The sequence below is a fragment of the Oncorhynchus masou genome, chromosome 32, assembly GCF_036934945.1.
Source record: "Oncorhynchus masou masou isolate Uvic2021 chromosome 32, UVic_Omas_1.1, whole genome shotgun sequence".
Taxonomy (NCBI): Eukaryota; Metazoa; Chordata; class Actinopteri; order Salmoniformes; family Salmonidae; genus Oncorhynchus; species Oncorhynchus masou.
Window position 1 is genome coordinate 70,674,721 of NC_088243.1, and position 15,218 is coordinate 70,689,938.

At 41.3% G+C, this 15,218-nt stretch overlaps 1 protein-coding gene across 4 annotated transcripts in view; it reads left to right on the forward strand.

Annotated features, from left to right (window-relative positions):
- Positions 1–5,548: 5,548 nt before the first annotated feature.
- Positions 5,549–15,218, forward strand: part of LOC135526551 (protocadherin-19-like) — a 95,169-nt gene continuing 85,499 nt past the window's right edge. For 2 of the 4 annotated variants that reach the window (XM_064955033.1, XM_064955034.1), the window contains exons 1-2: positions 5,549–8,836; positions 13,715–14,066. In XM_064955033.1, coding sequence (XP_064811105.1) covers positions 6,690–8,836; positions 13,715–14,066 — 2,499 coding nt within the window. In that variant the 5' untranslated portion in view covers positions 5,549–6,689. The remainder of the gene's footprint in view (positions 8,837–13,714; positions 14,067–15,218) is intronic. The other 2 variants (XM_064955035.1, XM_064955036.1) reach the window with 1 other exon arrangement.

Genomic DNA, 15,218 nt, shown 5'->3' on the forward strand with positions numbered 1-15,218 from the left:
CCCTTTCTACAGTGGGTTCTACATGGAACCCAAAAGGGTTCAAATAAAGTGTTACTGGTCACATGTTGGGAAAAAACTAGTGTTAGACTAACAGTGAAATGCTTATTTCCCAACAATTTAGAGAGAAAAATAGTAACACAAGGAATAAATACAAAATGAGTAATGATAACTTGGCTATATACATGGGGTACCAGTACAGAGTTGATGTGCAGAGGTATGAGGAAATTGATGTAGAATTATACATATAGGTAGGAATAAAGTGACAAGCTATTTGGTTAACTATTTAGCAGACATATGGCTTGGGTGTAGAAGCTGTTCAGGGTCCTGTTAGTTCTAGACTTGGTGAATCGGTACCGCTTGCCGTGCGGTAGCAGTGAGAACAATCTATGACTTGATTAGCGGGTCGAGAGCTTCAATTTCCTCAGTGTCCACATCACTAAGGAATTAACATGGTCCACACACACCAACACAATCCTGAAGAAGGCACAACAACCCCTCTTCCCCCTCAGGAGGCTAAAACAATTTGGCATTGGCCCTCAGATCCTCAAAAGGATATATTATATAGCTGCACCATTGAGAGCATCTTGACTGGCTTCATCACCGCTTGTTATGGCGCTACAGAAGGTAGTGCGTACGGCCCAGTACATCACTGGGACCGAGCTCCCTGCCATCCAGGAACTCTATACCAGGCGGTGTCAGAGGAAGTCCCTAGAAATTGTCAAAGACTCCCTCCACTACAGCCCTGTCGATGTTCTACCTTGAACCAAAAAGTTCTATCCCTTTGGGGATAGCCGAAGAACCCTTTTAGAACTTTATTTTCTAAGACTGTACTTCTGTAGTCTGACTTTCTGTCCCTGATGCTCGGATCGAAAGTAGTAGCCGAGTCCCTCTATCGCTATATTGGCACTATCCTCACCCATTGCAGCCCAACACGCTTGTCCATGACTCTCTGCCCACTGAAACTTGGCCCACACTCAAACACATAGCTACAGGTAGCTAGGGGAAGACAGAGACAGACAGTGGTGCATTGATTCGGAATGGGCAAGATGGCGGTGCTTGTTTTGGCTGTGGTGGAGGACAACCTTATTATTGGTATTCATCCACACGGCATTGCAAGAAATTGATTCCCCCTCACCACCCTGGCCAGAGGCTGAAGGAAGAGGAAGTGACAGGCTTAATCTGTCTATGATCCCTGTCCCTCAATGATGTTATGCCCTCCATGATACGTCCATTAAAATCTCTTCAACTCTCTCTATCCGAGGGCACAGTCCTAGAAGCACTGGTATAAGTTTTTCTTATGCCAATATAACCAAACATGTTGTTAGTTAGCCACAGTCCTTAAAGCAACGGCTAGGTGGATTCCACTTGGACTCCATATACTTAATGTCAACATAACAGGGCGGTTGTTTTGCCATAGCCTCCATTTAGACAACAACATGTATTTTTTTTAACCATATGTGAATAGAACTTGAATGTTGTCTTTTGTAAATTTGATGATGTTTTCTTTATTATGAGCTTGACAACAAGCCATTGTCTGGATGGAAGCTCGTTGATGGTGAAGGGCACAGGGAGTTCATCCTTGCTTGGTGTCCCTCACCCAGTGGTGGAAAAAGTACCCAATTGTCATACTTGAGTAAAAGTAAAGATACCTTAATTGAAAATGACTCAAGTAAAACTGAAAGTCACCCAATATAATATTACTTGAATAAAAGTCTAAAAGTATTTGGTTTTAAATACACTTAAGTATATTTTAGCAATTACATTTTATTTTGATACTTAAATACCAAAATTAAAAGTAAAAGTATAAATCTTTCAAATTCCTTATATTAAGCAAATATTTTTAATTTACAGATAGCCAGGGGCACAGTCCAACACTTAGACATAATTTACAAACAAATAATTTCTGTTATGTGAGTCCGTTAGTCTGCCAGATCAGAGGCAATAGGGATTACCAGGGATGTTCTCTTGATTAGTGCATGAATTTGACCATTTTCCTGTCCCGCTAAGCATTAAAAATGTAATGAGTACTTTTGGGTGTCAAGAAAAATGTATGGAGTAAAAAGTACATCATTTTCTTTAGGAATGTAGTGAAGTAAAAGTAAAAATAGTCAAAAATATGAATAGTCAAGTAAAGTACAGATACCCAAAAAACTACTTAAGTAGTACTTTAAAGTACTTTTACTTAAAGTACTTTACACCACTGCCCTCACCGAACATTAATACCACCCTTGTCTCACTTCTCTCTGTGTCCCTCACCCAATGTTAATAGTAGAAATGAATGCCATATAGGTGTGGGTCACGACTCACAGGTAAACAGAACCCAACACCATCTGGGTAATGCTTAAAGTTCCTTTAATTGCAAACAAGTAACACCTTTCCCTATGCACAGTAGGGGTGTGCTGACTGTGCTCCACATGTGGTCCAATGTCTACGGAGAAACACATTGTCATGGCCACTTTGTTAATGAGAGTTCAATTGGCAGTAAATTCTGGGTAATTAGACTGAAACAATGAAAAGTCACAATCATAATGAAGGGAGAAGTATTCTAGCCAATCACCATCGTCTCCTCTTAGATGACAGAGGAGATACAGTATAATAGTGTCTGAGATCAATATCTGGCTTCGGCCAAATGATACAGATAAAACAACACCATGCTTAGAAATGTAAACAATTATCTTTACAACCACTCAACACAAAGCACTCAAATCATTAAAACCAAAAGGACAAACCAATGAGTGTAATTTGTCCAGTAGTCTACTCTATCGCTACTTACATGGAGACAGAGACATAGCCAGTGGCTAGGCTACTGGCACTATTGATTTGTTCACCTTAATTCCCCTTTCCTATGAAACAGCAACTTTGTTTCAACCTTTGCACAAATGGAATATAATCCAGAATAAAATGTACAGGCCTTTACTCTGCAACGGGATTCAAATATGGTGTCTAAAAAGCCTAGAGTAAAAAGTCCCACAGCCACCTATGGTTGTTTTAATTCCCTGTCCATTAAGAATTTATTACGAGGATACTGTATCTGGCCTCAGAATCCACCCAGTGTATTGTCTTGATAAAGCACCAGCAATGTACCCTATTACAGGCTACACAGAGAGAAATGTTGCTTGTTTTGCTTTTCAAAGAAGCAGAATGACAGAGTAGTGTAGCCTGCAGTTGACAGTTAGACGTAAAATAACTCAGAAATATTTAAATAACGCATCCATCCATCCATCCAAGCCCATTCTATATCTACATACTGTTACGGTTCTATAAGGATTCTTCTCTTACTGGAGCCTCTTATTTCATGTGGCGTAAGACTGTGATTTTCTGCAATTTTCACTGGGGACAGAGGGGACTGGTGACGGGACAGGGGGACATGTCCCCCGAACATTCTGAAATTGTGTTACAAAACTAGGCTACGGTGTGCTTTAGAACCGTCCGGACGCCTCCGAGTGGTCGGGTAGACTGTTTGGAGTGTTATCCGACAGGATAAAATATATATATATAATATTAATATTATTCCCCCCCCATTTCTAAAACCAAAGTTGTGCCCCTGGTGTTGTATTACAGAAATATGGCTATTTGGTATAATAGTTTGATGTATGGCTATTATTACTTTTCATTACATCTCAGGTAAGATAGGTGGACAAAACATTTCTGTGAAAGCATGACTTGTGGACAAATACTACATGTTGATAATAAGAAAACAATAATCACCTTATACAGGTAATCAAGCAAACTACATCCAAACGTAATAAAACGTTGAAAAGCAAAATAACTGCATATCACAGAGAAAGATGGTCTGCCACAATGAGAAAGGTATAGCTTATGCAATTTAACAAAAGGCAGAATGTTTGTGACAAATGTTGTTGGGTCAATGTCAATAACCGAGCCAAGCAGCAAGAGGACGCTAGGTGTCACCCTTGTGACTTTTAAACCGGGTAACCCTCGATATGGTCTGGGTTGTCTGCAGCCAAGTTTGCCAGATGGGGAGGAGTGAGCTGGGGAGTGAGAAGGCAGCGAAACCCACGAGGGATAAGGAGGTCTGTTCTAAAAGACAAATAAGCCTTACAACACACATACTAGGTCTAGTCGTTGCAAAAAAAAAAACATTATTAGACTACCTATCCAAGCAAATAGCCAACCTTTTTGACCACGGAAAAAATATGCAGTCTATCGCATCTTCAAAATAGTCATTTTAGGAATAGGACCTGGCCAATATACACATGACACAAATGTTAGTAAAAATCTGTGTGCTTTCTGTACCATTAATACAACAATTAAATATTGCCAGTCAGTGTCGTGAACTTCCGAATGTAAGTTGATATGAGTTCTCAGGTAGGCTTCCCTTCATTTCCACTGATTGACGTGTGAAGTTATATTGCTGTTCCACCCAAAAGCAGATCGAAGTAGCCTAGTCTACATGTCATTTACCGTACTGGCCTTATCAGGGATCAGCTAGCATGACACAAAAAAAAGTGTTCCTTTTCAACAGACCTAAGGACTGCAGTGACATATTCTAAGATTTCTCTCAAATCATGTTAATTAGAACATGTTTTCTGCATCAATCATATTTTTTTGTTGTTACACATTTTAGTAACCATATCGTTTTCTTCACATCAAAGAAATGCACCGCGTGTGTGTGCGTGTATGTGTGTGTGTTTGCGTGTGTGTGTGTGTGTGTGTGTGTGCGTGCGCACGTGACTGAGTGTATGTGTGTGTGTGTGAGAGAGAGAGAGAGAGAGAGAGAGAGAGAGAGAGAGAGATTTTGCAGCCTGCGACAACAATCACATTTGTTTCATTGTCCAGAAATAAGATACGATGTTACACAAATAATATGCAACATAACACTTGTCGTCATTGTATTGGTAACGCACGTGTCCTCGTTTTACATGCCAGACTATACCTACCTGTTTCTCAAGAATGCTTGGTGTTACATTTCACGCATCTACAGTACAGCATTCTGAAGCAGCAAAATTTTTCAGCGTTTCATAGTCGAATTTGGCTCACCTTAACAAAATAGGTTACAATAAGATATAGGCTAATTCCATTATGTAAAAACAAAGACTACATAAAATAATCGGGATGTCATCAGCAATCATGTGTGGATCAAGTATTATTTCGATTCATTGAAGGATTGGACTCTCTGTCCTCAGATCACAGTCGCCTTTAGGGCAAACCCTGAATACCACCGCTATATCAAACTTAGAAAGAGGGCATGTAAAAACTCCGATTGCATTGGAATGACGAGTAAACATACCAAGAGTTCTAACCATTATGCTATATAGACGTAGGGTCTTTAATTAGTCCTACTACATTAACTACATGATACACATCGAGTAATAAATAAATACATGTATTTACACTACTTAACCCTTTCCACAGCTGAACAAGTGTGCAGGTAGCTGGCCGAGTTTTCATTGCTGTATATTTCCCCACCAACCAGCAAATCCAACCCTCCTGTGTAACCTCTGATTGGTTGAGGGGATTGCTGGTCCTGGTCCGGAGAATTAGCGCTCAGCGCTGAGCTGTGCATTCGGCAGTGTGCAGCATTGATGCGAGCGGAGCTGGAGCGCGTATTAGGGTGAACTAGCCTACTGACAACGAGTGGTGCTGGATATTTTTCATGCAATTGGCTCTGCTGCATGCTTGAAACGAACTGCTTTTTATCGTGACGGTATAACATCTTTTTTTTTGCCTCTATATTTTTACACTGGATTTGATATTGACCATATCTCCCCGGGACGTGTTCAATGTATTCATGTGTGAGATTGGAGGAAACGAATTAGCAAAAGAAAGATAAAATACTTTGACAGAAGAGAGAGAGTGAAACCTCTTATCGGCTCGCCTGGAAATTAAAAGGTAACCGTGGTCTTCACTGATAGCATTAGACCCATAAGATTCGTTCTGTCAACAGCATCATTGGTCTACATTCGATGACTGGACTTTGGCTATTCACGGATTTTCTCAATGCGGATTCCTTTTTTACGTTTCCATCGGATATGTGGTGTGATATAATTGCCCATTGAAGAGGAAAAGTCATTACAACGGAAAAGTCATTTCAACTTGAACAAATCATTCATATGCATTTGTGGACGTATGCGTAAAATGCAATGTGTCTAAAATTATCCTTATGGTTGTTGAATCGCAATCATGATGCTGGGAAGAATTGAACTGGATCATTTCTAGCCAATCATTTAATCTTCAGTGAACATTATTTTTTTGGGTAAACCTGTTCATTAGAATTTTCCTCCCTTTTGATTTTTTAAATTCATTATTTGCATTGTTTTCCAGCCTGTATCGAAATGGTCGGTTTATCATGCCAGACGTTCCTATAGTTGTAGCTTGATACAAACATCGCAGATGTATATGTTGTTCTGAGACCATCAGTGTTCTGAGACCATTCAGAATGTTTTCTAATATCTATCCTCAAGATCTCACGCGTTGCAACAGATTGGAGAATGTGGTTTCTCTCAGAAGAGTACAATGAGGTAGATGGACTTAAGACCATATAATCAAGTTACATGTATACCAGATAGGATACCAGATAGCCTTTTCTGTTATCGAAACCTATTCCAAGGATAACTTTTCGATCAGATTCGCTAACTGGACATTTTTTGCCAGTTATCTCTGACATGCATAGGTGTGCGTGATCATACGAGGTCCCAATTAAATCTAAGGAAAAATCAACAGGTACAATGTACGCCAAGGACATGGATTTTATGCAAATTCTTTGGATAGTCCTTTTATGCTGGACTGGGGCTGATTCTGTTATCAATTTGAAATACTCGATAAACGAGGAGCAGAAGGCTGGGTATATCATTGGAAACGTGACAAAGGACGCACAAACTCAAGGATTTGCCATTGCACCGCGTGCGCCGTACTTGCGGGTCATCTCAAATTCAGAGCCGCGATGGGTGGAACTCAGCCCTGCTGGACTTCTCCTCACACATCAGAAAATAGACCGAGATGTGGCTTGCCGACAGACGTCAAAGTGCACTGTCTCTCTGGAGGTGATGTCAAACTCCATGGAGATCTGTGTGATTAAAGTTGAAATTGTGGATTTGAACGATAATGCGCCCAGGTTCCCCACAAACCACATTGACATTGAAATCTCAGAGAATGCCTCCCCTGGTACCAGGTTTCCCCTAGAGGGGGCAAGCGATCCGGACTCTGGGATTTTCGGTGTGCAATCGTATTCGATCACCCCGAATGAGCTCTTCGGGTTGGAGATTAAGACTAGGGGGGACGGGTCTAAGATTGCCGAACTCGTAGTGCAAAAATCGTTAGATAGGGAGACCCAGTCTCACTACTCATACGAAATTAGTGCAGAAGACGGCGGAGACCCCCCAAAGATTGGCGCAGTTCAGCTCAATATTAAAGTAATGGATTCGAATGATAATAATCCCGTTTTTGACCAGCCTGTGTATACAGTGAATGTGATGGAGAATTCTCCGATTAATACACTTGTAATTGATTTGAATGCAACGGATCCTGACGAGGGAACTAATGGTGAGGTTGTATACTCGTTTAACAGTTACGTCACCGAGAAAACTAGAGATGTATTTAAAATCGACCCTAGAACCGGTATTATCACTGTAAATGGCCCGTTGGATTATGAAGCAACCCATATTTACGAGATTGATGTCCAAGCCAAAGATTTAGGTCCAAATTCTATTCCGGCTCATTGTAAAGTCACGGTCAATGTGATGGATGCAAATGATAACCCACCTGTCATTAGTTTATTGTCGGTGAACACAGAGCTGATTGAAGTTAGTGAGAACGCGCCACGTGGATACGTTATTGCATTAGTAAGGGTCTCAGATAAGGACGCTGGAGCGAATGGCAAGGTGCAGTGTAGACTACAAGGCAACGTCCCTTTCAGGCTCCAGGAATACGAGAGCTTCTCAACCATCCTTGTCGATGGCAGGCTAGACAGAGAACAGAGGGACACATACAATCTAACTATCCAAGCAGAGGACAGCGGCACCCCCCCTTTACGTGCCACTAAATCGTTTGTAGTGAAAGTCACAGATGAAAATGATAACCCTCCCCACTTCCTAAAACCCCATTACCAAGAGATGGTCCTAGAAAATAACCTGCCCGGCTCATGTTTGCTGGCAGTGTCTGCTGTAGATCCCGATTTGGGCATGAATGGCACCGTTTCATACACCATCGTTCCCAGTGAGATTAAACACATGGACGTAAACACATATGTCAGTATAAATCCTTCAGGACGTATTTACTCCATGAGATCATTCGACCATGAGTACACTAGGACTTTTGACTTCAAAGTTTTGGCCAGGGACCAAGGGAATCCGTCCTTATCCAGTAACGCGACTGTGCGCATTGTCGTTTTGGATGTGAATGACAATACACCTGTTATGACTACTCCACCCCTGGTAAATGGCACCGCAGAGGTATCCATTCCAAGGAACGCAGGGGTGGGTTACCTGGTGACCCAAGTCAAGGCCGACGACTACGACGAGGGGGAGAATGGAAGGCTGACCTATACCATTTCGGAGGGAGACAGGCCTTTCTTTGAGATAGACCAGGTGAATGGAGAGGTGCGGTCCACCAAGATGTTCGGGGAGCAGGTCAAGTCGACCTACGAGATCACAGTGGTGGCACGCGACCACGGGAAACCGTCCTTGTCTGCCTCTGCATACATTGTTGTCTACCTCTCACCGGACCTGAACGCCCAGGAATCTATTGGACCAGTAAACCTGTCATTGATTTTCATCATTGCCCTGGGCTCTATTGCAGCTATCCTGTTTGTCACTATGATTTTTGTGGCAGTCAAGTGCAAAAGGGATAACAAGGAGATCCGAACGTACAACTGCAGGTACTGAAAACAGCTCTTCATACGCATCTCATTACTTTGGTGTTTCAGTCAGTCATGGTTATAGCCAAGTACCTATTTTCTTATTCTCATGGGCCTACATTTACATATTTTATTGACCATTCAGTGGTGCGCGCGTGTGTTTGTGCTGGCGATATGCGCGCCCTTGCGTTGGTGCCTCCGTGTGTGTGTTGTTCAGGCTAGTCGTGAGTGCACGTAGCTGTATTTCTAGTGCATGTTGAGGGCCCCAGATGTTAGGCGGCACTAAGGAATGCAGGTGCCCATAACTGATAAGAAAAAATGGCCAATGGACTCCTTGACCAGGCGCTGTTGCCTTACTTCCTTTTTTCAACACGTACAATTAACTAGGACTAATAATCTTGACTAGGCGAGGACAATTAGCTGCATTTTACGGCTATTGAATTTCTAGTGCATTCTATTCCCAAAGGTTTAAATGGATGTTCTAAAGAAGACAGCATGGCCTACGATTCTGCAAGAATGATGACATAGTAATGATGATAATGGTAATAATAGTGTTAATAATAATACAGAATTTAAAAAAAGTATTGCTAATCAAGTGGGATCTACTATTATACTAAAACTACTAAGTAATGCAGCTTTGAACCATCTAGGCCTCTACTCCGTGTATGACTATGCCTCAGAAGGGAAGCACATTATTATCTTGATCCATCATAATAAAAGTATGTTTTTTTCATCAATCTGTATAGCATCAGCTCTCACTTTCCTTGTGTATTACCACTTAAAATATGTAAAATATATACATTACCAGTCAAAAGTTTGGACACACCTACTCATTCAAGTGTTTTCTTTATTTTTTACTATTTTCTACATTGTAGAAATAATATTGAAGACATCAAAACTATTTTCCTTGGTGACAGCTTTACACACTCTAGGTATTCTCTCAACCAGCTTCACCTGGAATGCTTTTCCAACAGTCTTGAAGGAGTTCCCACATACGCTGAACACTTGTTGACTGTTTTTCCTTCTCTCTGCGATTCTATATGTTTATTTTATAGTTTTTATGTCTTCACTAATATTCTACGATGTATAAAATAGTCAAAATAAAGAAAAACCCTGGAATGAGTAGGTGTGTCCAAAACTTTTGACTGGTACTGTGAATTTGTCAATTTAACCTGAAGCTATTATCATATTTCATATTTTACACTCAACATCATTCTTGTTGATGTGCTGCTATGTCAGGCCATTTCATACATGTGGCAATTGGCTGACCCTGTATGATTCCTCCATAAAGTAGAGCAAATATACATCTCTCAGTAAGTCCCAGTGGATGAAGCTCTATTGATATTGGGTTGAGATCCATGAAACATACATGTAGCCTAAGAATGCCACTGTGTAGCAGTTATTCTTTTTTTGAAACATTTCTTCTCCTTTATGCACTTAAAGAACTACATGAGGTGTCCAGACAGATCTCTTTTTTAAAGTGTGGACCTTCACAGACACACAGAACAGTTTATTTCCAAAATACTATATCCACCAATTTTTCACATGTTTTTTCATCAGAAATGATTGCTTATGGGTACCTTCATATGTGTTTAAAATATTACTACTCTCAGATTTGTAATTCATAGATTTTAGATCTGTATTAAAATGTTTAAAAAATACACTTGTGCAAAACGCTATATATCCATTGTTTAGCTGGAATAGAACGTTTGCATCCTGTATATTAGTCTCAACTACTGTAGCTATATTAAGATTAATGCACTAACTGTACGTCACTCTGGATAAGAGCATCTGCTAAATTTAAAACAAATGTTACTTGTAAATGTTTTACATACAGATCTCATATTACTGAATTGATTATTTTGTTACAAAATATATTATTTACATATATTGTCACAAATGTATAATTTGTACAGTTCTTTATAAAAGAAAGGCAATTTGTTATATTTGACTGTGTAAAACTTAGCAGTATCACTTATTTCCCAGAGAGTGAGGCGGATATATAGTGTTTTGCAAAAAAACATGATTATTTGTTTAAAGTGTTAGATTTCAAACAAATATATGTTTCTCATTCAACAACCCCATTCCATGATTAGATAGTGAACAAACACACCAATCTATTTCTTTAAAGAAACCCTTTAAAGAATCTCTTTCATAAGTTCTTTAAAGAATAAACATTTATGTACCAATATTTCTGAAAATGTATATATTGCGTTCTGAAATGAAACATTTCACATACCCATGGATAATGGTTAATATTGATCACCTATTGATTTGAAATCTAAAGCAGTCATGTATTTGCAATATCATGTGATGGTTGGTGAGATATCCACATCAGGTTTCTCCAATCCATATTCTTTAGAGATGTAGATTTGATGAGGGTTTCACCTAGTAGGAGAGCATCTTTACATTCAGTATTCTAAGTATGTAGTATAGCACCTCTAAGGCCTCACTTATTAAGATGCATAGCTTCTACTGAACAAAAATATAAACGCAACGCGCAACAATTGCAACGATTTTACTGATTTACATTTTATATAAGGAAATCAGTCATTTTAAATCAAATCATTAGGCCAGGATCTTTGGATTTCACATGACTGGGCATGGGCGCAGCATTGGGCAAAGGCCACCCACTGGGGAGAATTAGTTTTTTCTGAATGAGTTTTTCCCAACAATAGGGCTTTATTACAGACATAAATACTCCTCAGTTTCATCAGCTGTCTGGGTGGCTGGTCTCAGACAATCCCGCAGGGGAAGAAGCACGATGTGGAGGTCCTGGGTTGCACTGGTTACACGTGATCTGCGGTTGTGAGGCCGGTTGGACGTACTGCCAAATTCTCTAAAACAACGTTGGAGGCTGCTTATGGTAGAGAAATTAACATTAATTTCTCTGGCAATAGCTCTAGTGGACATTCCTGCAGTCAGCATGCCAATTGTGCACTCCTTCAAAAGTTGAGACATTTCTGGCATTGTGTTGTGTGATAAAACTGCACATTTTAGAGTGGCCTTTTATTGTCCCCAGCACAAGGTGCACCTGTGTAATGATAATGCTGTTTAATCAGCTTCTTTTTATACCACATCTGTCAGGTGGATGGATTATCTTGGTAAAGGAGAAATCCTCACTAACAGGGATGTAAACAAATTTGTGCTCAACATTTGGGACAAATAACTTTTTTGTGCATATGGACATTTTTTGGATATTTTATTTCAGCTCATGAAACATGGGACCAACACTTTACATGTTGCATTTATATTTTTGTTCAGTATAGTTTCAAAGTGACATTGTTGTCAACACAAAAGCCCACAGACTAATTTAACGACATAAGAATAAAAACATCTGCTTTCTGAAAAGCCAATGCTCTTAGAGAACTATGCAAAAGACTCTCGACATAAGTTCTGTTATTAAGACAATTTATAGGGGTTTTAGGACATTTTATATGATTTGATGGCTGTCATTGTCATATTGACAAATATTGCCGAGTACATTTCTCAACATGCTTTCAGATTTGGATGTGACCCACAATGCACTATTTCTCTCATTTAAAAAACCACAAGAAACCAACCAACCATTCAAACAAACAACTAAGGTAAATCAAATAATATCTGACCCACACCACCTAACCTTCCTCTTTAAAAATCCTGTCTTGTGGCATAAAAATCATTTTCCTGCTGGGTACTGTAATCAGTATTGATTTGCAGTGCTCTTGAGTAGTTAGCTACCACCTCAAACCTGAGCAGTGCCTATCTGCAATTTATTGCTCATTCTCTTTGATTCTCCTGTCCATTTTCTGATTTTGGGCCCAGAAGCACTAAAGAGAACAATGACAGAACAATGCACTCTTTTTTTACCCTCAGTCTCTTCTCTCCCCTACTCAGACTCCAAAGATTGAGAGAGAAAGAGAGAGAAAAAATAACAGTTTTGAGATATCCTGAAAAAGAAACATTCGAAGGCTGCTATTACCATTTTCTTTGCTAGAATGAAGGCATGGAAGAGCAGACAGACCCAGACTTCATCATACATGAAAAGGAAAACCCATCCAGTTAATACTAAGGATGGGGAATCTTCCTAGGGCATTTCAGCATATGCAGCCAGGGCCTCAAGTATTATTAGATGCAGGCTAGAAACAAGAGTAAATACTATTTCCAACCAGTGCTAAAAATATACCTTTGGAGAGTGGGAGTCCATGCAAATGTTTGACACGTTAAAACTCAGAGGCAAGGCCCGGGTCAGGAGGGATTCAAGGGTTCAGAGCACAAGCTGCTTAAAACACAGCTTCGCCTCATAAGAATTTGCAAGCCTGGATGGAGAATGGACCCGAGCATCAGCAGCATCCTTTCCATAAAGAATCTCCGGCTTTCTCATTTGGGATGATTAGAATCAAAATGCTCTGCTCAAGTCAGAGAACAGCCACAGAGACTAGGCTCTAAATGAATTTGAATTTACAGTGCTCCTGCACTCCATATCGCCAGTGGGCCTCGCTTGATAATGAAAGAAAAAAGTGAATTAGCAGTGAGGCTTTAATATGATGGCAGATTCTGGTTGGTGATCTTCAGTATCGTCTTTTGTTGTTGCCTTGTGTGCTTTTGTGGTTTTGCATGTTTGCATTGTGTGTGCTTGTTGTTTGTGACATGTCGACTGTGCCAAGCATGCAAATAAAAACAAATGAGGGATGACGGCTCCATTGGTGGCCCGGGGAAGGCGGTCAGGCCTGGGTGGACGGGGGGTCACTTGAGCGTGGCTCCTCTGTCTTGCTACCCCGGATGCTTACCAATGTGCTTGCCACCACCACGGCACACTTCGGTCAGTACTCTGGCATGGCTGAGCGGGGGGGCCTCTGGCCGAACGACGTGTGCCTGTGGGCGGGTACGACAGAGCACTGCTTTATTGAGTCTGTTCAGTTTCTTCTACTTGCGCAGGGTGGCGGAGTACTCGTATGGCAGCCAGAAGAAGTCGAGCAAGAAGAAGCTGAGCAAGAACGACATCCGCCTCGTGCCGCGCGACGTGGAGGAGACGGACAAGATGAACGTGGTGAGTTGCTCGTCTCTCACCTCCTCGCTCAACTACTTCGACTACCACCAGCAGAGCCTGCCGCTGGGCTGCAGGCGCTCCGAGAGCACCTTCCTCAACGTGGAGAACCAGAACTCGCGCAATGCCGCGCCCAACCACGGTGGCTATCAGCAGCATCCCTTCGCCAGCGGTCAGGGTCCCCAGCAGCCTGACCTCATCATCAACGGCATGCCGCTGCCAGAGGTGAGACCACGCTTAGTTCGCTCTGATCTGATCTGTCCCTGCAGCGTCTTGCTGTTGTGCCAATCTGTGCCAATGCCCTGGGGGACAGGGGGACAGGGGGTGGGTGTACAGGACAGGGGAGAGTGATGGTTAAGATGGGCCCAGTCGACTCTCAGACTCACTACTCATTGTCATGATTGCGTAGTGCTTCAGCATCCAATGGGTGTATTGTTGTTGTGCGTTACAATATGGTCTTTGAAGGATGTATAGTCACTGTGGGTTATAATATAGTCTTTGTAGGGAGTGTAGTCACTGTGGGTTATAAAATAGTATTTCTAGGGTGTATAGTCGCTGTGGATTATAATATAGTCTTTGTAGGGAGTATAGTCACTGTGGGTTATAATATTGTCTTTGTAGGGAGTATAGTCACTCTGGATTCACCTGGTGAATGTCAATTATAGGTCTTCACGGATCCACCTGTACTCGAATACCCTGCCTTGTCCGGAAGGGCCGGTACAAATTAGATTGCGACTGCTGCAGTAGAGAGGTAGAGATATTTTAAAATGTGTGCTGCTGCTCTTGCTTTTCAAGAGAGTGGAGCATGGCGTGTGTAGATTGTTGCTATTGTTGGCCAATCATAAGTCATCAAAGCAGCAACAGTCTACAGTCATAGAGCCTCCATGTGTGGCAAAAGTCAGGAGATATCTAATCAGTGGAAGATCAAATTAAAATGGCGGAATTAAAAGTTAAAGGAGAAGGATAGGCTACAACGAACAAGAGTCAACAGGTAGGCTGCTGCTTAATATTCTGGGTGGAGTTGTTATTTGTAACTGTAGGATGAGAAGCACATCCACTGCAGCCTGAATTAGCCTAGCTAGCTAACATTATCTTAACTAGGTTCTCACGGTTTGATGCAGTCAAGACAGGCACGACGTAATCATATTGCATGATAAATAACCTAGCTATGGCAGCTATTAGTCTACTACAGAGCGAGTCGGCTTGGTTGGTTGCTGTCTCTTGTATCTCCCTCCCTCCTCCCTGTTCCCTGTGTCACTCTCTCACAGTACGGCCCCTCCCCCGCCTGCTACTGCGGCACCTCTCTCTACTACATTTAATAAAGTAGCTTAAAAAATGACCTTTCTGCTGCTTCTATCACTCGGATCGGACTGGGTC